At 43.0% G+C, this 24,776-nt stretch overlaps 1 protein-coding gene across 1 annotated transcript in view; it reads right to left on the reverse strand.

The window, feature by feature from the left end:
* The window catches only part of SMCHD1 (structural maintenance of chromosomes flexible hinge domain containing 1), a 622,004-nt gene that overhangs the window by 56,693 nt on the left and 540,535 nt on the right, over positions 1–24,776 (reverse strand). The window contains exon 43 of the mRNA XM_073631430.1: positions 14,536–14,645. Coding sequence (XP_073487531.1) covers positions 14,536–14,645 — 110 coding nt within the window. The remainder of the gene's footprint in view (positions 1–14,535; positions 14,646–24,776) is intronic.

The raw sequence follows: 24,776 nt of genomic DNA on the forward strand, positions 1-24,776 counted from the left end.
GCGTCATCAGATGACGCCGGTCTGTTTACATGTGATCGCGCCGTCATTTGACGGCGCGATCACATGGTAAACGGCCGCGATCAGCGGCCATTTACCGGGATCCGTGATGCGCTGGGTCCTCTGGACCCGGCGGTCACGGATGTGTTCGGGTGCGCGAGAGGGGAATTCCGGGAGGACGTCATATGACGTCCTCCCAGAGTTATCCAAAAGCCCTGCAGCCGTCATTCGGCTATGGGCCGGTTGGTAAGTGGTTAAACAGAGGCAAAGATGGCAGCTTCCTTGGCTGAAAAAAATAGGGGGGTTTACTTACACTTTAGGTTTATTATTGCGCTATAACTTACCATAATAAAAACATAATAAACAATAATTTCATAATCTTAGACAGGCCATACAGGGTTCGAATGGGCAGGCTCAATGTACCAAGTTGATCGATTGATCAACCTGGGTACAACCAGCATGCCGGGTTTTACCTGTGATTATTGCTAGAGGCTGCTATAGCTGCTGCTAATGCTGCTAGCAATAATTACGGTCTTCTCCCGGCGAGGGAAGCCAATGGCCAGGCAGGACGGATTCCCACATCAACACTGTCTGTGTTGATGGGGAATCAAGCAAATTTATTTCCTGCAACTCGTGGTTGCAGGAAAGAAATTTGCTCTGTGTATGGCTGGACTTATACTTCTAATCAGTGACAATAAATATTCAGTGCATAAATCAATAATATCCATCCGCTTTAAAGAACTGTGCCAAAAACTGTATACAAAAGTCTCTTAAGGACTCAGTTATAACAGTAATAAAGTGTAAGGAATGTTGGGCAAGGTATGTCTTTTTGCGGATGATACAAAGGTGTGTAATAGGGTTGACATCAGTGGAGGTGTAAGTAAAATGATTTGGCATTGTTGGAAGATTGGTCAAATCAGTGGACACTGCAGTTCAATGTTTCTAAATGTAAAATAATGCATCTAGGGAAAAAATCTACTGAGAGAGGAGATCTCCTGTTGGCCAGCACTACAGAAGTAAAAGATTTGGGGGTACTTATTTCAGATGATTGCAAAAATTAGCAAACAGTGTGACTATGCAGTGAGGAAAGCAAATAGAATTCTAGAATGTATCACTAGGGGTATCACCAGTAGGAGGAAGGCGGTTCTGATTCCTCTACTGTATATAGACCTTTAGTGAGACCTCATTTAGAATACTGTGTCCAGTTCTGAAGACCTCACTTAAAGAAAGACATTGATAAGACAGAACGAGTCCAGAGACGGGTAGCAAAAACGGTGAAAGGTTTGGGGGATAAAACATATCAAGAGCGACTTCAGGAACTTAATATGTACAGTCTGGAGGAAAGAAGAGAAAGGGGAGACATGATGGAAATCTTTAAATACATCAAAGGGATAAATAAGGTCCAGGAGGACAATTTTTTCAATATGAAACCAAAATCAAGAACACAGGGACATGACCTCAAACTAAGTGTAGGAAAGTGCAAAACTAATCTTAGAAAGTATTATTTTACTGAAAAGGTAGTTGATGCTTGGAATAAACTACCAGCAGAGGTAGTGAGACACAACAGTAAATGGCTTCAAACATGCTTGGGACAAACATAGATCTATACTCAGACAATAAAGTTAATGAAAAAAAAAAAAGGGGCAGCCTCGATGGACTACTCAGTCTATTTCTGCCATCACTTTTCTGTTTCTAATACCAAGAAATGGTAGCGCGGTGGCCCAACACAGAATTATGCCCCGTACACACGGTCGGACTTTGTTCGGACATTCCGACAACAAAATCCTAGGATTTTTTCCGACGGATGTTGGCTCAAACTTGTCTTGCATACACACGGTCACACAAAGTTGTCGGAAAATCCGATCGTTCTAAACGCGGTGACGTAAAACACGTATGTCGGGACTATAAACGGGGCAGTGGCCAATAGCTTTCATCTCTTTATTTATTCTGAGCATGCGTGGCACTTTGTCCGTCGGATTTGTGTACACACGATCGGAATTTCCAACAACGGATTTTGTTGTCGGAAAATTTTATAACCTGCTCTCAAACTTTGTGTGTTGGAAAATCCGATGGAAAATGTGTGATGGAGCCTACACACGGTCGGAATTTCCGACAACAAGGTCCTATCACACATTTTCCTTCGGAAAATCCGACTGTGTGTACGGGGCATTAGGCATCCTTTCCTGAATTTCGGGTGATAGCATCCCTATGCAAGTGGATATTTATGTTTAATTTTAAGCATTTAAACCCCTTGGAAGCGTCTGTTGTATTGAAACTCACTGTACAAAGTGGTCATCTTTAAAGTGATTGTAAACCTTCACTTTGCAAAACTTTTAAACCGATTCAGTTTAAAAGAAAAATAAAAGGCAAAACATTGATGTATAGATATAAAAAACCCCATAAAAACACCTTTTTCCCCCTTTTTTTGTAAGTGACCACATTCCCTCTGTTTTCAGTTGCATAAGAGCTGGGGGGCAGAGAAGCAGTAGCACACTGAGCTTCCTAGTGAAAGGCTGTGTGGGGGGGTGTCAGGACAAGTCTGATCTTTGGAGGACAGCTGGCTAAATTCCCAGAATAGCTAGAGAACTACCCACAGTATGTTTTCCCACTTGAGATGGCCGTACATTATTCAACTTTCTTGTTCAATTTCCTTTAGATCTACCTTCAACCTTTACCGTCATAGTGCAAGGGCCTGCCTGATTGTGTATAAATTGAAAAAGTGTTTAGGTTCGATCTTATATTTTACTGTTTTGGTAAATCTAAAGGAAAATATTATAAGAAAATTGTATGGCCAGTTTTTATTTAATAGGAAAGCAGAGGGACTGACAGGAACACCAGGGATGTCACACAAAAGAATCAATACAAAGAACAGGATACATTTTCCATACAAGTATACGACACAGCAGACACATATCAGGAGTATGACATGTTAGGTTTACGTACTCCTTAAACAACTTTTTATTCTGTGCTTGCATGCATCCCCTGATAGTGCTGGTTGCACTGTCATTGGATAGTGCAGATCACATAAAGAAGGAAAAAAGGTAATTCATTAGGCTCTGTAGTATATGATTGTTGTGAAGAATCAGAACTATCAAAAACATAAAGAATGCCTGTGTTCTGCTTTGTGAATGAGAGCACATGCATTAAATACAGAGCCAATTAGAGTGCTCTGTACCTTGAAAATGCTGTGCCCAATCACAACAAACAAAAGTGCAAACACTAGTTCCCATGAGCAGCCAGCCCTCTCCTTCCTGTGAAATGCACAGTTGCAGCCAGTGTTAAGCAGGGTATACACGTACTGAAATTTGTACGATTCAGCAGGAACCAGGCCAATTTAGATGTGTGCATATCCCTTTCTGTTCAAGAGAAGCTGATTGTTAGGCTGGCTTCTGTCAAACAGTCCTGCTGGAAAACCCACATTCCATCAGCACATGCAGGCTGCAGTGCTAATCTGTGTGTTCTGACTGGGGGTGATCCCTGCATCTACATGGCTTGTGTGAATGTGAGGATCTGTGATTCTTTTATCATTCAACACAAAACAAAGAAATGTGTATAGCCTGCTTTACAGTGAACAATTTACAGAGTCCTATTCCAGTTTACAGCCAGTGTCCAATTTTTTTACCTATTACCAATACAAAGAGGAGTTTCAACACTGGCCACCAATGTAATAGGGGTTTACACTGACCACTAATGTAATAGAAACAATTTGCTTACCTTTGCAGAACAAGCTGATGGTAGGCTTAATGACCACAGTTGTAGGCTGGACTTTCAAGCATGCCCCTTTATCTCCCCAGTGGGCAGCATTCAGAATAGGTGATGGTGGATATGACATCAGGGAGGCATGATATACATATGAATACCACCTCTATTTAAATATAAATGCTGCTGCTCTGCCCCCATTTACATATGAATGTTGCCGGTATTTACATGTAAACATAGGGTCTGCAGGTGAGTCATCCGTATACAACAATAGGGCAGAGCAGAACTTCAACTGAAATAACAGGACACAGCACGGGACTAAAACCTCAAGGGATGAGGGAATTTAAACTGGGATAGTTGACAAGTATGAGGCAGCTGCTTTGGGCCCCATAACAATGACAGGGCCCAGGGCAGCTGCCCCTTTTGCCCTACCTTAAAGACGGTCTTGAGTGTCACATTACAGCTAGTGCTTCTAATTTGCTGGTCACAACCAGACCAAGTTTTTACTGTTTGCTGATCACAGTCAGCTGTCTAGTGTTGCTGATCACAGTCAGGAGTACAAGTAATCTCTGGGGTTGAAGAGCCTGTGTTCACTCCAGGCAAAGAGGGCTTTCCAGATAGGATAATAGATGAAGTTGTGCTCAAAAGTTTACATACCCTGGCAGAAAGTGTGACAATTTGGCATGGATATTGGAAATACGGTTGTCTTTTACTTAACCACTTGCCTCCCGCCATATAGCAAAATGACGTCGGCAAAGTGGTTGTGTTATCCTGACCAGATGTCATATGGATCAGGATAACAAGCAGCTGTGCGCCCCTGGGGATTATTATCAGAAATTACATGTATGACACAGCGGGGACCTCCCGCTGTGTCAGGTATTGTATATGAGAAGACCGATCACTGATGTCCCGCCTCCCGTCGGTATAGGAACAGTGCACTGTCAATCATAACACCGGCGGGACATCAGCAATTGGTGTTCTCATATACAATACCTGACACAGCGGGAGGTCCCCGCTGTGTCATACATGTAATTTCTGATAATAATCCCCAGGGGCGTGCAGCTGCTTGTTATCCTGATCCATATGACATCTGGTCAGGATAACACAACCAGTTTGCCGACGTCAAACAAGTGATTTCTGATAATAATCCCGACTCTACACTGGTGGTCCCTGACATTTGGCACTGGTGGTCCCTGACATGGTGGTCCCTGACATTTGGCACTGGTGGCCCCTGTTAAGCTGCACTGGTGGACACTGACACATTGCACTGGTTTGCATTTATAAGGCTGTAACCTATCATACCGTGTGTTATGTATGGCTTGCTGGCTGCAGAATGAGGGGTGTGATTTATGTTGAAGTGGGCTTGTTCACATTTACATGTACAAGCCTAGTGTACCCTCCCACATTCACTCTAATTCCAAGGATTCATGGGAAATGTAGACTGATTACAGTTAGAGAGAGGAGGATATGATGCAATCACTGTTCTAACACCTCCTCCTTGCCAAAATACAGGCTGCATTTTTTGAATCACAGAGCTGACTTCCTGAAAATTCAATCAGACATATCTCTTAAATGGTAAGAAATTTCACAAATGTAATAATTGTTTAGTGTTTTGTGTGTGTGTGTTATACCAATGGGGGATTTTTTTGAAAATCCCGGAGTTCTGCTTTAATTTCCCACATCTGTGGCTTTTTAAATTGCAATTAGTCTGCGTAAAAATAATCAATGAGTTTGTTAGCTCTCACGTGGATGCACTGAGCAGGCTAGATACTGAGCCATGGGGAGCAGAAAAGAACTGTCAAAAGACCTGTGTATCAAGGTAGTGAAAATTTATAGATGGGAAAGGATATAAAAAGATATCCAAAGCCTTAAAGCGACTGTAACCCTAAAAAAAACAAAACAGAAAAAAAAAATTCCTTTAACCACCTAAAAACCGGGAGATTTTCCCCCTTAACCACTTGCCACCCGCTCACCATCAGGCTGGGTGGTGCGGCTCTGGTTCTGGGTGGACGTCATATTATGACCTACCAGAACAACCGCTGTCGTGCGCCCCCGGGGGAGCCGCGCCATGTTGCTAGGACATGGCGCGACCCCGATCTGTGTAAACAGCCGTGGCTCCTTAACCATGTGATCGGCTGTATCCAATCACAGCCGGTCACATGTAAACACGGAGATGCCGGTAATCGGCGCTCCTCGCCTCACACTGACAGATTATAAGGAGAAGAGAGCCGATCAGCGGCATCTCCTCACAGGGGACAGCTAGGTATGTAATCAGGGCACTGATCATCAATGCTCTGATTACAATTAAATGCCCAGTGCCAGCAATGATTGCCCATCAAGATCGCCAGCAATCAGTGCCAACCAGTGCCCACAATTGCCACTAATATGTGCCCACAATCAGTGGCCATTAGTAATGCCAGTCAGTGCTGGCTATCAATGCTGCCCATCAATGCTCATCACTGCTGCGCATCAGTGCCACCTATCTGTGCCCACCAGTACCGCCCAGCTGTGCCCAGTGCTATCGATTAGTGCTCATCAGTGCCACATATCAGTGCCCATAAGTGCGGCATATTCGTGCCTCTACATCAGTGCCACCTAATCAGTGCCCATAAGTGCCAATCAGTGAAGGAGAAAAATTACTTACTTACAAAATTTACTGGCAGAAACTAAGAAAAACTTTTTTTTTTCCCCAAATTTTTGGTCTTTTTTTTAGGAAAAAATAAAAAACCCAGGAGTGATTAAATACCACCAAAAGAAAGCTCTATTTGTGTGAAGAAAATGATAACAATTTCACATGGTTAAAGTGTAGCATGACCGCACAATTGTCATTCAAAGTGTGACAGCGCTAAAATCTGAAAAATGGCCTGAGCAGGAAGGGGGTATAAATGTCCTATATTGAGGTGGTTACTGACCAGGCCATTTTTTGCGATACAGCACTGCCGCTTTAACTGACAATTGTGCGGTCATGCGACGCTGTACCCAAACAAAATTGATGTCTTTTTTTTCCCCACAAATAGAGCTTTCTTTTGGTGGTATTTGATCACCTCTGCGGTTTTTATTTTTTGCGCTGTAAACAAAAAAAGAGCGACAACTTTGAACAAACCCCCCCCCCCCCCCAATATTTTTTACTTTTTGCTATACTAAATATCCCCCCCAAAAAATGTAAAAAAACACATTTCTGCATCAGTTTAGACCAATATGTATTCTTCTACATATTTTTAGTAAAAAGCAAAAATCATAATAAGTGTATATTGACAGTTTTGCGCAAAAGATATAGCGTCTACAAAATAGGGTATGGATGTCATTTTTATTATTATTTTATTTTTACTAGTAAGTGCGGCGATCAGTGAGTGACTTTTAGTGGGACTACGACATTATGGCGGACAGATCAGACACCTGACATTTTTTTGGGAACCAGTGACATTATTACAGTAATCAGTGCTAAAAATATGCATTGTACTAATGACACGGGCAGGGAAGGGGTTAACATCAGGAGTAATCAAGGGGTTAAATGTGTTCCCTGCTTGTGTTTTCTAACTGTATGGGGGACTGTGTGACTGGGGAAACACACAGATCTGTCATCCTGCATAGCAGAAAGATAGAATCTGTGTAATCTCCCCATTCAGAACGGAGATTTGCCTTGTTTACACAGGCAGATCCCCGTTCTGTCACTGCGGGGAATAATCGCGGGTCGCCGGCGGACACAGAGTCAACCGGACCCCGATTGGCTCCCCTGTTGGCCAATGGGACCGCGCCCCCACAAATCGCCGTGTACGAGCTGACATACAATGACGGCGATTCACAGGATCAAGCCAAATTGCCGCAGTACAACTGCGGCGGCTGGTCCTAGCAGTTAAAACATGTCAAACAGCACAGTGTTGTGCTGTGTAATTTGTCCCATTGTATGATGTAAAATACCTGATTGCTCCTGCCTGTTCCAATGTCCCCCTGTGTGTGCTGATCCATGATACCGTGCCCAGTTTGCGTGCCTACGTCATCCCGCTGTCTGCTCAGAGTCTCTCCCTCTTCCCCTTCCTGCCTGCCAGTTCCAAAGCCTGTGTTTGAGAGCAATCTCCTTCCTGCCCCTTCCCTCCAGCTGCTCTTCCCTGTGGCTTGAAAATACTATTTATAAATAACTGCCATCCCCTCCTTTTTATCAAGATCTAAAGTACTGTGTGCCCGTTTCTTCTAATCCTAAATACCTTCTTTTACAGCACCTATGTGCAGTCACATGACCTTCCTCTAAAGGCTGGCTGATGTGGGAGGATCATATCAGCCCCTCCTTCCGCATTCCTTAGATCAGGGAAGGAGAGCAGATAAATGTCATGTGACCACACATCGGTGCTGTGAGAAAAGGTATTTAGGATTAGAATAAAAAAAACCCACAAAAAACAAACACACAGTACTTTAGATCTTGATAAAACAGAGGGGATGGCAGTTATTTATTATCTGGACTTTACGACCACTTTAAATATGCCAGTCAGTACTGTTCAATAACTTATTAAGAAGTGGATAATTCGGGGATCTCTTGATACCAAGCTAAGGACAGGTAGACCAAGAAATATTGCAGCCACAACTGCCAGAAGAAATTGTTTCATTTTATTACACATATGTATGGATTGCACGGGATGTTACGGACATGTGATGAAAATTTCATGTCAACAGTACCTTTAGAAATATATTTACCTATAAAAATGGTGATGTGTTCAAAACTTATTTTTACCTGTAGATTGCTCATTCTATCTGTTCATGAATGGAGAACATCTTTTTAGACTTAGCAGGTCTCTTAGTACCCAAAGGGGCAGAGAGATTTAGAGGAGAATCAAGTGCGACAACGCCAAGACTTTTGTGCACAGTAGAAGTGAACATATCCACTTTGGCAAGTATATTTCGTGAAGCTATATCATCATCAGCGGCCTCCTCCTAACACCGTCTTCAAGTCATCTTTATCCTCCTCAATGCCTATTTCCCCTAAAGGCGACATTTCACTTCACTTTTGAACCTTGGACATCGATGGCTGTATTAAAGTCGTTAGCTATCTGAAAATCTAACATGGTTGCAGAAAAACCTGCCTTAGATAGTGCCAAAGATAGAGCTGGAATCTGCTTTAGCCAGGAAGGCTGCCTGTTGGGTGCTAGAGATAGATCTAGGCCAGTGATGAAATAGGGTCCTGCTTTGGTGCATTGCCAGTTTTATCTCCATTTATCAACTGGCTTGGTAAGACTGTCTTCATTATGATTATTCACTGGTTGGCAGCTTCGTATTGCTGTGTTGACTTCTACTTATATTTATTTTCCTTATGGATTAATTGATTATGATTTCAATATTTTCATGTGATTTTTTGGTTGAATTGTGACATTCATATATGCAGTAATTATTCTATCCGTGTGTTTTTTATTTATAATCAACTCAAATTTCATAATATGTGATATGTATTCTGTTTCTCTCATCCCCAGTATACCACATATTTACCAGAACTCCTGATGAAGCTCAAAAACTGAGCAAAACATGTCGAGTGGTATTTAATAAGCGGTTTTTGCTCACTGTTTTTGTAAAGTCTGATATGGATATTGAGAGACCTGTTTTTAACTTTTGTGATTATGTATTAAATAATATTAAATAAACTTTTGTACGGTTAGACTCTGCATATATACTTTTTTACTTTATCTACCTCATTATTTAAGCACCTTAAAAGTCCTTGGGGCAATTTTACCCCGTTCCCTATCCTTTTGTCAGTTTGAGAAGTTGAAATGTTTTGAAGACCTTGAGCAGAGCAAGTTTTTGCTGTGGTTCCTTCCATTGATATCAGTGAGGTATTCCTCTGTGGGGTACTCACGGAGTAGGGCAAGCATGTCTGTGAAGGAGTACGCAGCAACTTGTCCTATAGAAAGGCCTTATCGCAAAAGGGTGGGAGGATGTGCCCAAGTACCTTATATGCTTTAGGTGTAGGTGGTGGTGAACTGTGGTGTAATATAACATCTGGTCCTCCACCAGAGACAAATCGCTGAGAGGTGGAATTTTAGCACAAAGTTTGAAAAGTTTAAACTGTAAGTGAATACATTTCAAGCAAACAGTGTAAAGCAAGTAACGGAGATATTATATCTTAAATTGCTGTGGGGCTACATTAACAGTCATGTAAACAGGATGACCATGTCTTACCTATCCATATATAGGGCCCAGACTTCACCCATCATGGTGGGCATACCCCCGAAGGAGTCTTCAGGGTATAGGTTCCATAGGGGAGGACCATGGCCCTGTATAGTACCCTGTAGCTAACTACACACGTTGCACCAAGTGCCAAGGCAACATTAGAGGCTGTGGGGTTCAGGCACAGCTGCCAGGGTTTTACCAAGGTTGCACCGGTCAACATGCACTACTCCTATTGTTGTATTAGAAGACAATGAATTGTTGATTGAAGGGTTGATTGAAGCAGCCAAAGTAAAGTAAAAAACTAGTTAAAGTGGTTGTAAAACTATGACCTAATTAACAAGGCATATCCCTCTATAGTGTCTGCTTGTTTCAATTAAGAGCACTAAGTGTTATTTCTGTCTGCTGCTGTTTCTCAGCATGAAATCACTTCTAACAACCAAGAGAAAAAAGGTCACAGGGAAGGGACCTCCAGCTGATTGACAACCTCAGCTGTGTTCCTGCAAGCTGTGTGTGTGTGTGTGTGTGGGGGGGGAGGGGGGTGGGGTGTCCATTCTCTCCGGTCAGCTAACAGAGCTCTCCTCACTGAGCTCTGCAGAGTGCAACTTCAGCTCTCCGCCCCTTTTTCTGAATGCTCAGACAAGCTTTATAAATTCTGCAATTTGAATGGATGTAGAGAAGAGAAGACTGCAGAAAAACAGATACAACTTATTTAGGAGGATTTGTTTAATTTCTATGTATCACCTGAAGCCATTCACTTTATTGGGTTTATGTAAGGGTTTACAATCACTAAGTGAATTTTCCACAAGAAAAAAAAGGTCTATCACCTTAGGAAACATGCAAAAACGGAGGATTCACGGGTTTGGTAGGGTTATAGGGGAATGTCAAGGCGGCATGCCCTCAAAAGCTTTGCCATTGATGTCCAATCACCTGAAGGTACCAACCTATAATCCAGGGTCTATGCATTGCAAGCCTGTGTCCTGTACTGTTTGATTAACCACTTGCTTACTGGGCACTTAAACCCCCTTCCTGCCCAGGCCAATTTTCCTTTTTTAGCGCTGTCGCACTTTGAATGACAATTGTGCGGTCATGCAACACTGTACCCAAATTCAATTTTTATAATTTTTTTTCACACAAATAGAGCTTTCTTTTGGTGTTATTTCATAATCACTGGTGTTTTTCTTTTTTGCTAAAACAAAAAAGACCAAAAATTTTGAAAAAAAAACAAAAAACAAAAAAGTTGTTAGTTTGTTATAAAATTTTGCAAACAGGTAATTTTTCTCCTTCATCGATGGAGAAATTGGATTCGTGCGCTGATAGGCTGCACTGATGGGCACTGGTAGGTGACACTGATAGGCAGCACTGATTTGTGGCACTAAACTAATTAAATACCATCAACATAATGCTCGGTCTCAAAAAAAAAAAATCAGTTGGGTACAGTTTTGCTTGACCAAGCAATTGTCAGTTAAACTATCACAACACAAATAATCTTAAAGTGGATGTAAACCCACTCTCATGCTTTCTAAAGTATTGCCATAGTGTATCTATAAGGATATACATGCCTCCTGCATGTATCCTTACCTGCCAAATGTCTCCGCGGTCTGTTTTGAGTCCTAAAAAATGTCGGATTCTGTGGGCGGGTCTGTTGATCGGCGCTCGGTCGGTGGAGTCGTAACGTCAGCAGACTCCCTGCCCACCTCTTCACTTCCCTTGGCAAGACAGTGTCGCAAGGACGAACCTCGCGCCAGGGGAGACTAAAGTGCGCGCACAGGAGTGGCAGAGCACGTTCTGAAGCTGAGCGCGCTCAAGGCCCATGTCACTCCTGCACATGTGCACATACACAGCCTACTGCAATGTGGATTCGAGAGAGCTGTGTGGAGAGGAAAGGAGGGGGGTAGTGAAGTACATAGAATGCCTCTCTCATGCTTGTGCATGAGATAAGGGAATCACCTGTCAGTCACAGCAAGGGGGAAAAAAAGATAAGAGGATTGCTCAGAGCTGGATTAACTCTTCCTGGCAAGACTGGGTACAGATGACATGACATGCTCTGCTGTACCAGGTATGAGTCTTAATTGAAATGTTTTTTGGGGTGTTTACATTCACTTTAAGGTGGCAATAAAGATGGTTTGCTCAGTGAGCTAATTACTTTTTTATGCACTTTATGGCAGAGTGTGTTTGTGTACTTCGGATACCCAGATTTCCTAGAATTTAACTTTTTGCTGCCAGACCCTGTGCTCCACTTTTAAACTTAGCTGGCTGGACCATTTTTGCAAAATTTCCATTGTTTTTTATTTTTCCCTTGCACTTTTCAGAGTCTGTAAAAGACACCCCCCCAAACCATATATTTTGTAAAACTACATGACCAGTAGAATAAAAATAAGGTGCTACTGATGTTTAGGGAACAATGATATTTGTGCAAATGTTTATCAAAACAATATTTTCGCTAAAAATACACTAAAATCATTATTGGCAGATAAAAACAAAGCAAATTTTACAAAATTCTTACTAAATATAAAAGCTAACCTATACGGAGTTAATAAACAACAAATATTTGTAAATTTTAAATTTCACCTTTTGCGAAATGGTGAAAATCGAACGTACACAAAAATGTAAACATCCAAATTTCTCTAAAAATCTTTTCATTTCTCACTTACAGCTTTCAGAGTTTGTGAAAGAGCCCCAAAACATATTTTCTGAACGCATAGGACAAGTAAAATAAAAAGAAGGTGCTACTGATTTTTAAGTCCCCACAATATCTGCGCAAATGTTTACCAATATGTTTAGCAATATTTTCGCTAAAAATACACTAAAATCATTATTAGCAGATACACAGCTAATTTTAGTAAATTCCTGCTAAATTCCTTTTAAATATAAAAGCTTAACCTGTATGGATTTAATAAAGAAATATTTGTAAATTTTAAATTGCACTTTTTTGCGAAATGGTGAAAATTTAAAGGACAAAGGACTATAAATAATCAAATTTCTCAAAAAATCTGGAGGTTTTCATTTTTCACTTATAGCTTTCAGAGTTTGTAAAAGCCCCCCCCCCCCATAAAATTTCTGAAAGCATATGACCAGTAGAATAAAAAGAAGGCGCTACTGATTTTTAGGGCACAATGATATTTGCACAAATGTTTATCAAAACAATATTTTTGCTAAAGATGCACTATCATTATTATTAGCAGATAAAAACATTAATATCTTTGGTTTACTGGCAGGGAAATGCCACTGCGTTTGGTCTGTTTAAATCTCCTTCGATGCCTGGGAGAAGAGGAAGAGTGAGTAGTACTGCTGCACTTGGGCACACCACTGGCTCAAGATAGTACACTAGGTAATTAGAAAAATAGTGGACTAAGGCTATTGTGGACTTTCATGGTACCGTACAAAGGCTTGACATACACAAGGCTTAATTGAAGTAACGCTTCAATACCAATAGGGCCCTGCCACTCCAGAGAATTAGTCTGCCCTTTTCATCAAAGGAGATTTAAAGAGACCAAATACAGTGGCATTTCCCGCCAGGAACACCAAAGATATACCAGCTAAAAGGCATGATCAGACCCCAGTGGGGTCGCTTCCTAAGGTGAGCAGGCAATTCACCTGGTGGTCTTCATCACTGAAGTTTTCCCATGAGGAGGTACTTAATGAAGCGCAAAGTTTAAAGAGGGATTCTAATTTAAAATTTATTATGATGTGGGACAATCACAAATAATTATTCGGTATTTATCGCATATCACTTTTTGGTTGTTCACGCATATATTATTCATATTTATTGTCACAGTATTGTGGAATGAGCGCACCATTCCTCTAAATTGTTTTCAGTGGACACAGGAGAGATCTGTAGTGATCGCTGCCTGTGTCAATTGTAGTAAAGGGAGGGGCTGGTAAACAGATGTCTACCAAGTCCCCCCAGCCCCAATCTCACCCACCGCCGCAAAGCCCTCCCCCCCTCCAGCATGTCAGTTAGCTGGAGCTGAATGCCAGTCAGCAGCTGTAGGTGGAGGATCAGAGATGCGGGGGCCATTGCGGGGAGTGATGGGTAGGGCATGTTTTAATCCCCTCGAAGCCCCTGCAGCACCTGAACCCAGCGGAAGTGGCAGAGGAGGGAAGCCAGCTTCTAGAGGGTAGCTGCAGGAAATCGGGTTTGCTGGTCACATGATCACTGAAGTGACCATGAGCTTATAGTAGAAGGAAAAATGAGGTCTGTACGGCTTACACACTTGGCCAGCTTGAAGCAGTGATGTAGGTCCACCTGGCAGTGAAAGGGTTAAAGAAGAATTTGCACTTGCGCTTTTGGACTGACTTATTTATTAAAGCTGTCAAAACTGAAAGGTGAATTTATTATCTTTTGGGGTATCCGGTGGAACTTTGCCGAGTTCAATTTTGCAGATACCTTGTTGAACAAATCGCACTTTTGGACGGAGTTTTAAGTGGAGAACTTTACTGATATTGCTATCTGAGATCCAAAAGCGACTTTATTCCTTGGATTGCACATATCATTTATGTGAACAATAGAATTTTTGACACAGTTCTTTATAGTGATTGATATTATTGAAGGTTTTTAATTATTTAATATTTTATATGTATTTATCAAGTACAAACTATAAATATGAGTAGAGAACTCACAGACCTCCAAAACAAATGACAAACATTTTTCAATACTATGACATAATGCAGTAAAAAGTGCTACATAACCTTTTTGACACTCTTCTTTGCGGTCAGCGAATACCAAGAGATCTCTAGCGAACACTGGATTTCCTGTTGCATTGAATTGTTTCTTTCCATTAACTATGTGTGGTAAGGGCCTTAAAACCAAATCACAAAAAAAAACATGCATTAGATTTATTTCTAAATTGCAGCATGTAACAGAATAAATGCATGTTCTACAGCAAGCACAATAAGGATAACAGACAACAGCGATAAGGGTAAAAATAATAAAAATAAATATTCAGCAATGTCAACCTCAACATTTTTCACTGAAAAACATACTATTTTGTTAAGCTGATTTTGATGGCTTAATGCTAATAATATAGCTTAAAATAGATATGTGGTCAGGCTTTGGACATTAAAGTATAATAAAAAAATATTTAAGCTTAAAAACAAGCCCTCACTGGCCTGTGTAGCTACAGGCACTGTGGCGTAATTCCTCCCAAACTTTTCAAGACAAACAAAAAAGTACACTAATTTAAGTCCTGAGTCTGCACTCTCCCCTTCCTCCTGTGCGCCTGCTTACAGTTTAGAAGGCTGGCAAGCTTCCCTATCGCTATCAACAGGGGAGAGCAAAACTGACTACTAATAAAAATACTAATTAAAATAAAGGCTTTAAACTTTTAAGACCCACTTACACTAGAATACAGTGCCCCACAGCGCAGGCGTTGCGACCTGTTACGCTAGGCAGGGACTGGGCTGTAATGCACCTCAACACAAAAGAAAATAAGTCCAGCAACATATTATGCTGCATAATGTACGACATGCAATGTAAAGAAGCAATAGAGGTGTGTTGGAGTGCAATTCAAAATGAACAACGTAGTCTCGGTTAAGGGTTGCTTTAAAATTAAATTACTTCTTGTTAAGAATATGTAAATGTTTGACTGTCAACAGTTCTACTTCAAGTATACCTTTCTCCCATCTCGCTTTTCTCCCCCACTTTCTTCTTCCCTTCTTTGAATTCCTTCATATTTTAAATATTGACTAGGCAAACTGGTATGTACTCCATGCTTGCTCAATTTAAATATCTGCATTTGACTGTTCATAGCATGACCATTAAAACACGATTCTTTGTATTTACCATTAAATTGTTGTTGTTTTTTGGCGTACATTAGGAAATAGAGGTAAATCAGAGACAGCTAGCAAACAATAGAAGAAATATTGACTTTTCCAATTCCATATCTTGGAGTACAGTACTCACATTGAATATTCATAGGCGCTGGGTTATAGGCTGTACCTTCAGGAGATTAGACACTGGCAAAGCTTTTCAGGACACCCCCATAACCCTACTCCACTCTGAGTCCTCAGTGTTTGGCTAGTGTCCTAAGGTAATGGAGCCCCTCACCGCTATGGAGAAATCACCCTTCTCTAACTAGTTTATTAATTTACTTCTTTAATTAACTCCTTACTGTTTTCTACTACCATGAGAGAAAAAGTGCATCTGTATCAGTAAAAACTCATTCTAACCTTAAAAACCAGACCACACAAGCAATGCAGAACACCACATAATAAGAAAGGAGGCTGGCCTGTGTCCTGTACTTTAAGATATGGAATTTCCAGGTAAATGTAAAATTCTTTTAATCTGACTGGGAGCGCATTAATACATTGGTGCACAAGGGGTCACTCAATGTCCATAAGCAGGAAAATGCCTACAAATTTCATACTCGCTGGCACAAGGTACTGCACCCATTACATAAAATCTCCCCCGCGATTACAGACCGCCATTGCTGGAGATGCCTTACGGCTGAAGGCATGTTTCTCCACATTTGGTGGACCTGCCCCGGACTGATCCCTTTTTGGACCAAGGTGCATGACATTAAGTGACAGGAATGGCAATAAACTTTGTGTCCAGCCAATACCTGATCCACCATTCGGTCTTTTTGGTGCAATCATACAAAAAAATCCCTGCTGATCCATAGGATTAATGCACGGTTATGCGTCCCGGTACAATGGATGGACACGTTGCCTTCTAGTGTGAAGGAATGGTTTACCTGTTTGAACAGGCTGGAGGAGCTGATCCTGCCTGTAAACAAATTAAGTCCCTTATTTATTTAGTTCATAGAGCTTAGTTCCTCTTGGGGTCCCCAGTGACCTTGATACTGGGTTTTTCTTTGCACCAGTACCGTCATTGTATCATCTGTGCACACAGTTGATGGATTGCAGTGCTATTTCTGGATAGCTGGGCCTGATGGGGAGAATGTTCATCCCCTGAGGTGCACCGTTGCCCAGCCGAGTGCAACGACCACTTTTTTTTTTCCTGTTTTTGCATTTGATTTTTCTTCTGATATGACTTTGTTTTGTAAAATCTTATGGTACACTGTGGTTCAGACCCTATATTTCTGGATGATTTTACTAGGCAGATGACGGCCCATAGGTTGTCTTGAGGACTTTCATACCTGTGCCAGTACCTCAAAGGAGTCCTGCTATGGCATTTTATTCTGTTTGTCCCTTTTTGTTTGTCTTTTCATTTTTGTACTTCCTTTCATATAATATAATCTTTTAATCTTAATCATACAGTCCGAGACAAAGGCTGAATATTCATAGAACCAGGGATGTTCCCCAACCAATGAATGGGAAAGGTGGGCAACAACTGTGCCAACAGGCCCAACAGTAATAGGGGTCAACAGACCCAACTTCAGAGTGCTGAGCAAGAACATTACAAAAGAAAACTGCATTCCCTGAAGATTGGGCTACCACCTGGTTGAAAACCAGAGTTAAACTCACCAATAACTATTTCCAGTAGTCTTTCAGGACAGCCCATGAGACCGACAGCTCCTCCCATCAGGACAAGAAGCAAGAGTTAAAAGGTGGTCCTGCAGCGCACTGTTTCAGTAAACTCAGAACTAAAGGTCAGAAGTACAGCAAAACATAGAACACATAACAGAAGGGGGGGATATCTGTTCTGGAAGTCTACTAGAAATCGAGTTACCACCATTCAGGGGACTTTTCTATTGAAAACTTGGTCTTGACTCGACAAGAGGTTGAAGCGATAATGCTTAACAAATGTGGTGAGCCTGGACCATGTTGCCACTTTACAAATCTGCTCTGAAGTGGCACCAGCTCTCTCTGGCCAGAAGGTAGATAAGGCCCTAGTTGAATGTGCATAACAAAAGAAGGAGAAACATTTATGATTGAGTGGGATTCTGCAATAGCCTGCTTGTTCCACCTGGCTATTGTAGACTTCGAGGCCTGTGCTCCTTTTGTGAGCCCCAGCAAAGAAGACAAACAAGGCACCTGGCTTCCTGAACTGCTTGGTTACTTTCAGGTAAACCAAAAGACATCTTTTGACATCCAGCAAGCTTAAACTCTTTTCCCTATTCCTGGATAAAGAATTACAAAATGTAAGTAATATAATGTGTAATTCTCTATGGAAGGAAGAGAACACCTTGTGAAGGTACCCTGGATACTATAATATCCTCAAAAATGGTAAGAACAGGCTCTCTAATCAACAGCACCTTGACCTCGCTGATTCTTAGGCTGAAGTAATGGCAACAAGAAAAATCATCTTAAGTTAGAAGCTTAATACACAATATAATCGGTTGGAGGACCAAGGACAGGTCGACCAAAAAAATAACAGCTTTAAAAAGCAACGAAATGCAAGCCCTCAGCACCCCTCTTATCCATGGGATCCTTGAGGACTCCCATGTCCCCAAAAGGCTAAAACCGATTTCTTATAAATCTTGGAGAGCTTTGGAATCCCCTTATCTGTTTTATCCTGAGATGAAGAGAAAGCAACAGAAACGTCCTCTACCCCATAGCTATGCGCAACACTGCCCAATGGCGAGGACCCGGCTGTAGACAGCCTAGGTAGGTACCATCATGGACTGAACTGGAGTTTTTTTTTTTTATATCTGCCAGAAGGGATCTAATAGGAGTTAAAGGGGAAAACCAATTCTTCTTTCACTGAAGACAAAATCTTATTACAGGCCATGGCCGACTAATGTTTTACCAGCCTGTTAATAAACAAGTGGCATAATGGTTTATTCCAAGAAGATCCCAATTTAGCTGCACAGACTGCACATTTCTTCTTGGGGCCAGAGTCTGGCTTTAGCCTGCAAACAGCAACTGGAGAAGCTAAAATAAGCACCAAGGCACCCAAAAAAACTAAGAAGAGGTGCACCATCAACCTAAACCCAACACCCAGGAGCCCTAGATGACAGACAAATAGATTAGAAACCACAGGATTTGTAAATGGGATGAACCCCCAGGCTTACCTGTGAGGAGCTGGTGCTGGAGAAGCCAACATCCGCCACCTGGGAAGAAACTGCAGAGGGATCCATGTAGCCCCAGGAGCTGTGCACCACAGCCTCTGCTGGGAACCACTTCGCTCAAAATCACAGGCTGCCCTTAAATCCACCCGATTATGCGGCCTGAGGAGACTAGAGCCGGTGTCTCAGGCTCCTGGCGATGATGTCACCTGGCCTGGAAATGGCTCTGCATCTTCGGGTCAACCAGCGCGCAGCACAGAAACTCCACCCAGCCACAAGGAAATGAGAGGCTGGTGCCGCTAGTGGGGCCTACTACCACAAACCTCAGAATGGACAGGCTGGCAAGAGGGGAACTCAATGCCGGTACTGGCCCTCCCCTCGCACAGAAACTGGAGAACTGCAGCCAGCACCCATACGTACAGAGGGGGTATTGTGAAAAAACATCAGAGAAAGATAGGTCCAACATAGAAGTGCATTGCAGCTATTGTTGGAGGCAAAACACCGGGGTTTGGACCTTATTTGAACATGTGAATATAAGTCATTAATCACTTTAAAGCTTTGGGACACCTGAACGCACATACCATGAACTTTTATATTTAAAAGGACTTTAGTGTTTTTTTGCCTTTTTGATTGTAAATTATTTTCTATTTTTTGGTATTTTGATGTACAATTTATTGCTGCTTATTTCACGGTGTATGGTGAGAAACATTTAACAGTTTATGATACTACTAGGGTTGCACTTACATATATGAGCATACTGGCAGGTGTATCTATGTGGATGTTTTTTTGATTGGGTGTTCATTGAATTGGATAGCGCACAATCTCTATATACCACAAATTGACATTCTATAGTGTGCGAGTGCATTCTTAAAGTGGTAGCAGCAGTCTTATTACCTTATAAGTTTTTTGCTTAATGTTATTGGTGCTCATGTTTTTTTCTTAATCAGATTGGTGAAAGGAGGTCCTAAATAGCAGCGCACGAGGCACACACTTGCATTTTTAATAGACAAAGCAGAAAACCCATTCTTTTATAGAGTGCTTAGAGCCAAGGCATACATGTGAGGCCTCTCTTGCAGGCAGCTTCACCTGACCACACTTTAAGTCGAAAGAGTCCAGGCATGTGATAGTAAATCAGAGCCATTCTGAAAATTTGTGTCATAACCTAGGGCAGTGATGGCAAACCTTTTTGAGCCCAAGTGCTCAAACTGAAATAAATAAGTTGGTTTTGTGTTGCAATGTGCCAACACAGCAATTCACGAGAGAGGGGTGCTGAGCGAAAGAGAGGGGGTGTGTGAGAGAGATGGGGGTGTGTGTAAAAGAGAGAGAGAGGTTGTGTGTGAGAGGGGGGACACACACAGAGAAGGGGGACACACACACAGGGGGGACAGAGAGAGAGGGGACAGAGAGAGAGAGAGAGAGAGAGAGGGGGGACACACACACACAGAGGTGACACACACATACACAGAGAGAGGGGGGGACACACATGGGGGGGGGGGCGATACACACAGGGGGGACACACACACACAGAGAGGGGGGACACAGAGAGAGAGAGAGAGAGGGGACACACACACAGAGAGAGGGGGGACACACACCGAGGGAGAGGGGACACACACACACAGAGGGGGAAACACACAGAGAGGGGGGAACACAGAGAGGGGGGGCACACACAGACAGAGGGCAGGGACACAGAGAGGGGGGGACACGCAGAGAGAGGGGGACACACATACACAGAGAGAGGGGGGGACACACACGGGGGGGGGCGATACACACAGAGGGGACACACACACACACAGAGAGGGGGGACAGAGAGAGAGAGAGAGAGAGGGGACACACACAGAGAGAGGGGACACACACACATAGGGAGAGGGGACACACACACACAGAGGGGGGACACACACACAGAGAGGGGGAACACACACAGAGAGGGGGGGGGGACACACAGACAGAGGGCGGGGACACAGAGAGGGGGGAACACGCAGAGAGAGGGGGACAGCAAGAGAGAGGGGGACAGCAAGAGAGAGGGGGCACACACAGAGAGAGGGTACAGCGAGGGGGAGCAGAAAGAGGGGGACTAAAAAAGAGGGGAGCTGAGAGAAAGGGAGACCTCTAGCTCTGTCCCTATCTGCAATCCCAGCTCTGCCTCCCTGCCCCAGTCTTTGTATGCAGGTATTCAGTGTATAATTGTGCCCAGTACCTGTCTCCATCCTTAATCCGGGAGAGCCCTCTGCTCTGTTCCATCCAGCAGCTCCCTCACAACCTGCGCTTCTCCACCTGTCCTCATCTTCCGGGCCCACAGTCAGTCTGTTCTCCGGACCTCACTGTTGGAGGTTTGAGGAGTCCAGGCTCCGGAAGGCACCGGGGATGCCCCTCTTTGGCCGTAAAATTAAGTGGTGAAGTTCTTCTCTCCCTCCCGCACTGTCAGGCCTGTAGCCTACCACGCGGAGGATGCGGGGCTGCCCACTCATTTGTGCAGACAGTTTCTGGCACCTCACCGCTGCTTGCTTCTATCTCTCCTGTGCTCTCAGGTCTGTAGCCTTCCGCATGGAGGCTGCGGAGCCGCCCACTCACTCATGCAGATAATTTCCTGCACCTCGCCGCAGCTTGCTGCCATTTTCTCTCCCCGTTGTGAACCTGGACCCTCTCGCATGCCCGCAGAGATGGCTTTACGTGCAGCTGTGGCACGTGTGCCATAGGTTCGCCATCACTGACCTAGGGCATCGACACAAAAGAGCAGGGCAGAAGGTAAATGCTGCAGTTGCTCAGTTAAGGCAAAGTCCTTGAAGACAGGAAAGTGTTTGTTGTCCATTGTCATAGCCCAGTTAGGTGCAGTTTAGCAGACAGAAATTATAGCAATAGCTGGTTGCAGAGCTAGGACTCCCAGAGTAAGGAGAGCATTTAGGTGCATGTCAAACTTTTAATCAGCAGAATGTTTGAAAGATGGCACATCCTTAATTGATACAGTGAGATGTTTGTTTAAGATGACAGGGTCTACCATTCCTTTGTGAACTGGCAATGATCTTTGGAGGGGTGAAAATCTTTTCTGGATTGATCCAATTACCATAAATTGTCCATTTTACCTGCTCATGAATGGGAAAATGGGATTTTTCGTTTACCTGCAAAATACTTTGCTTGGAGTACATCATGGGAAATAGAGCATCTTTATATTCATTACAAATAGGGTTATGCTGCCACCTGCAGGTGATTGGACACTGGCAAAAAAAAAAAAAAAGAAGTCCCCTCCCAGGCATAACTCCTCCCTGTTAGGCAAATATTCAGGTTTTTGTAGCAAGCCATGAAGCACAACGAAAGAATATAAAGATGCTCTGTGTCCTGTGAAACCAAAGTCAAATTTAATTTCTTGTACATCAAGGGAAACAGAGTGTCTTTATATTCATAAGGAATATAACAGGCCCCAAATTAACCAAACCAAAACCAATTAGAACCACACTCAGCAGCCTGCAAAACACGGCAACCAAACATATCGTCTTCAATAGCTCCAACATCCTAATTCAGATTAAGGCTATAATTAAAAATGAACTGTGGACAGAGGAATTCATTAGAAAGCAACTAGGATTTCAAGAGCGCTTATTCTGGACAGAAATCGCCTGGTAGACTACCATAAAATCAACTGCAGGTTGCATGGCAGGGCCCGTCAAGGAGAAGAGATCTTTAAAATGGGTCTCTGACCTTGTCTATGAGGTCTTTCACACAGGATTATCTTCCACAGGGGCTTGAAGGTCATGGTAAGACCAGAAATGGCAGGATTTACCACGTGAACCGCCCACTTTTGCAGGAAACTTTCCTTGGATACTGTTGGATACTTTCCTTGGATACTGTTGAGTAAAGCATTTTAGAGTAGTAAAAGTCTTTTCTGGGTGAGGCCAGTCCCCACACAGGATAGGTTCTACCAGCAAATGGACCGGGATAGTCTTGGCTGGTTGAGGGAATTTAGGGTAACCCATGCTGGTAAAAGGTAGATATGGTATCCTTAAAGTGATTGTAAGCAAATATACATACATTTTTTAAAATACGCAACATGCTATACTTACAATGGTTTTGCACAGAGCAGCCTTGAGCCTCCTCTGCTAGGATCCCCCGCTGGGGCTCTCTGCTCTTCCCCCCCACAGAGTGCCCACCATAGCAAGGCGATTGCTATAGGGGCACTCATGTGGGTTCGCTTCCGAGCCGTGCTCTGTGTGTCGATTGACACACAGAGCATGGCTCGGCCCTGCCCATGCTTCCACCTCACTGTCTTTCATTGATAGCATCTTAAGGTTTTTTTTAAATAAGCAACATGCTATACTTATAATGGTTTTGCACAGAGCAGCCTTGATCCTCCTCTTCTAGGATCCCCTGCCGGCCCTCTCTGCTCCCCCCCCCCCCCCCCCACCGAGTGCCCACCATAGCAAGGCGCTTGCTATAGGGGCACTCGTGTGGGTCCGCTCCCGAGACGTGCTCTGCGTGTCGATTGACACACAGGGCACGGCTCGGCCCTGCCAATGCTTCCACCTCACTGGCTTTTATTGATAGCAACGCAAGCCATTGGCTTCTGCTACTGTTTCTGTGCCTATAAGAAGTGAGAGAGAGCGGGGAGAGCTGCTGCTGCACAGTGCTGGCATGAGTTCAGACTCACGTAAGTATAGGGGGGAGGCTCAGGAGGAGCTGCACTCAGAAGGGGTTTACTTTAATGCAGAGAATGCATTAAGGTAAACAAATCATTCAGTCTTTCCACTGGATGAATTCTGTCATGGGTGTGTTATCCAGATCTGGCTTCTCAAAAGGAGGGATCATTTTCAACTGCCACCTCCTCTGAAGTAATATGTCTGGCTCAAGGGCAAAAATCAAAGACCGATTCTGGAGGGGAAGTCACAGCTGTTACCCCTGCCATCTATGGCAGATGACCCAGCAGCTCAGCCAGAGAAAGGCAGAGTCGGATTGGGAAAAAACATCACAGTAAAGGATACTAGGGTGCTGAGTAGATAAACTACCACCCTCATTAGGGTTAGGAGCTGAGCTTGAGCTAGCATTTTCATCTGATTCTCTTCCCTTTTGCTTAAAATCTGCCATGCTTGTAAAATATCATCCCCTATGGGGTACTCATGATCAATGCAGCAGTAGAGGGAGGATAATACCTTGGTGCCATGCACTTGTAGGATTGTGGTAACCCAAGTAGTGCAGGTAGCCCAAAAAAGAGAGTCAAGAGATTTTTTCGGTCCAAAGTCTTGCCTGGAAAGAGGTAGAGACAGGGTGCTCTCTCACAGTGACCCCGTCAAAAGTGGTGCAGGAGCAGTACTCCCTCATGCTGCACAGGCACAGTAAGTGCCCATGTGCCAAAAGAATCTCTAGCACGCCTGGCTCTTAGCTGCGACTGCCGAAGGTAGTCGGAGGCCCCCCACACACCTCAAGTGCACAAAGCGATATTACAAACTGGCCCCACATCTTCATTTCTGCAGGGCCTGATTATGGTCCCCCAAGGTTTGGAAAAGGAGATTACATATCCGGAAGCTGCAGAAATGAGCTGCATCTTTTGAAAGAAAAAAAAAAAAATTTTTATATATATATATATATATATATATATATATATATAAGGAAGGAAAGCTTCCCTCAGCAGAGAAAAGGTATCCGACATAAAAAAAAAAAAAATGGTTTGCTGGAGTGGAAGGGGTTATATATGGGGGATTTCTTTTTTGCTAGTCCCCAATCACCTGAAGTTAGCTGCATATTACTCAGGCTTAAAAACTAAAGATCCTGTGTCTTGTACAGTATGGCTGAGAAAAAAAAAGTTTAATTGCTGACAGTTTTATTCAGTTGAAAAATAAACTTTGTAGCTGTTGTAGCACTGAAAGAATAGTTTATCTGTAAAGTTGTCCAGAATAGGATGTCCAAAATAAAACACTTTGTATTACAAGTTTTCAGGCACATCAAATAAAAATCCTGTTTTAGTGATTGTAACACTTCTTACACTACCAACAATTCAAAGAAGCAACCTCAGAATATTAATTTTGACAACTGAAATTTACC

Source organism: Aquarana catesbeiana, linkage group LG05 (assembly GCF_042186555.1).
Source record: "Aquarana catesbeiana isolate 2022-GZ linkage group LG05, ASM4218655v1, whole genome shotgun sequence".
In the NCBI taxonomy this organism is placed as follows: Eukaryota; Metazoa; Chordata; class Amphibia; order Anura; family Ranidae; genus Aquarana; species Aquarana catesbeiana.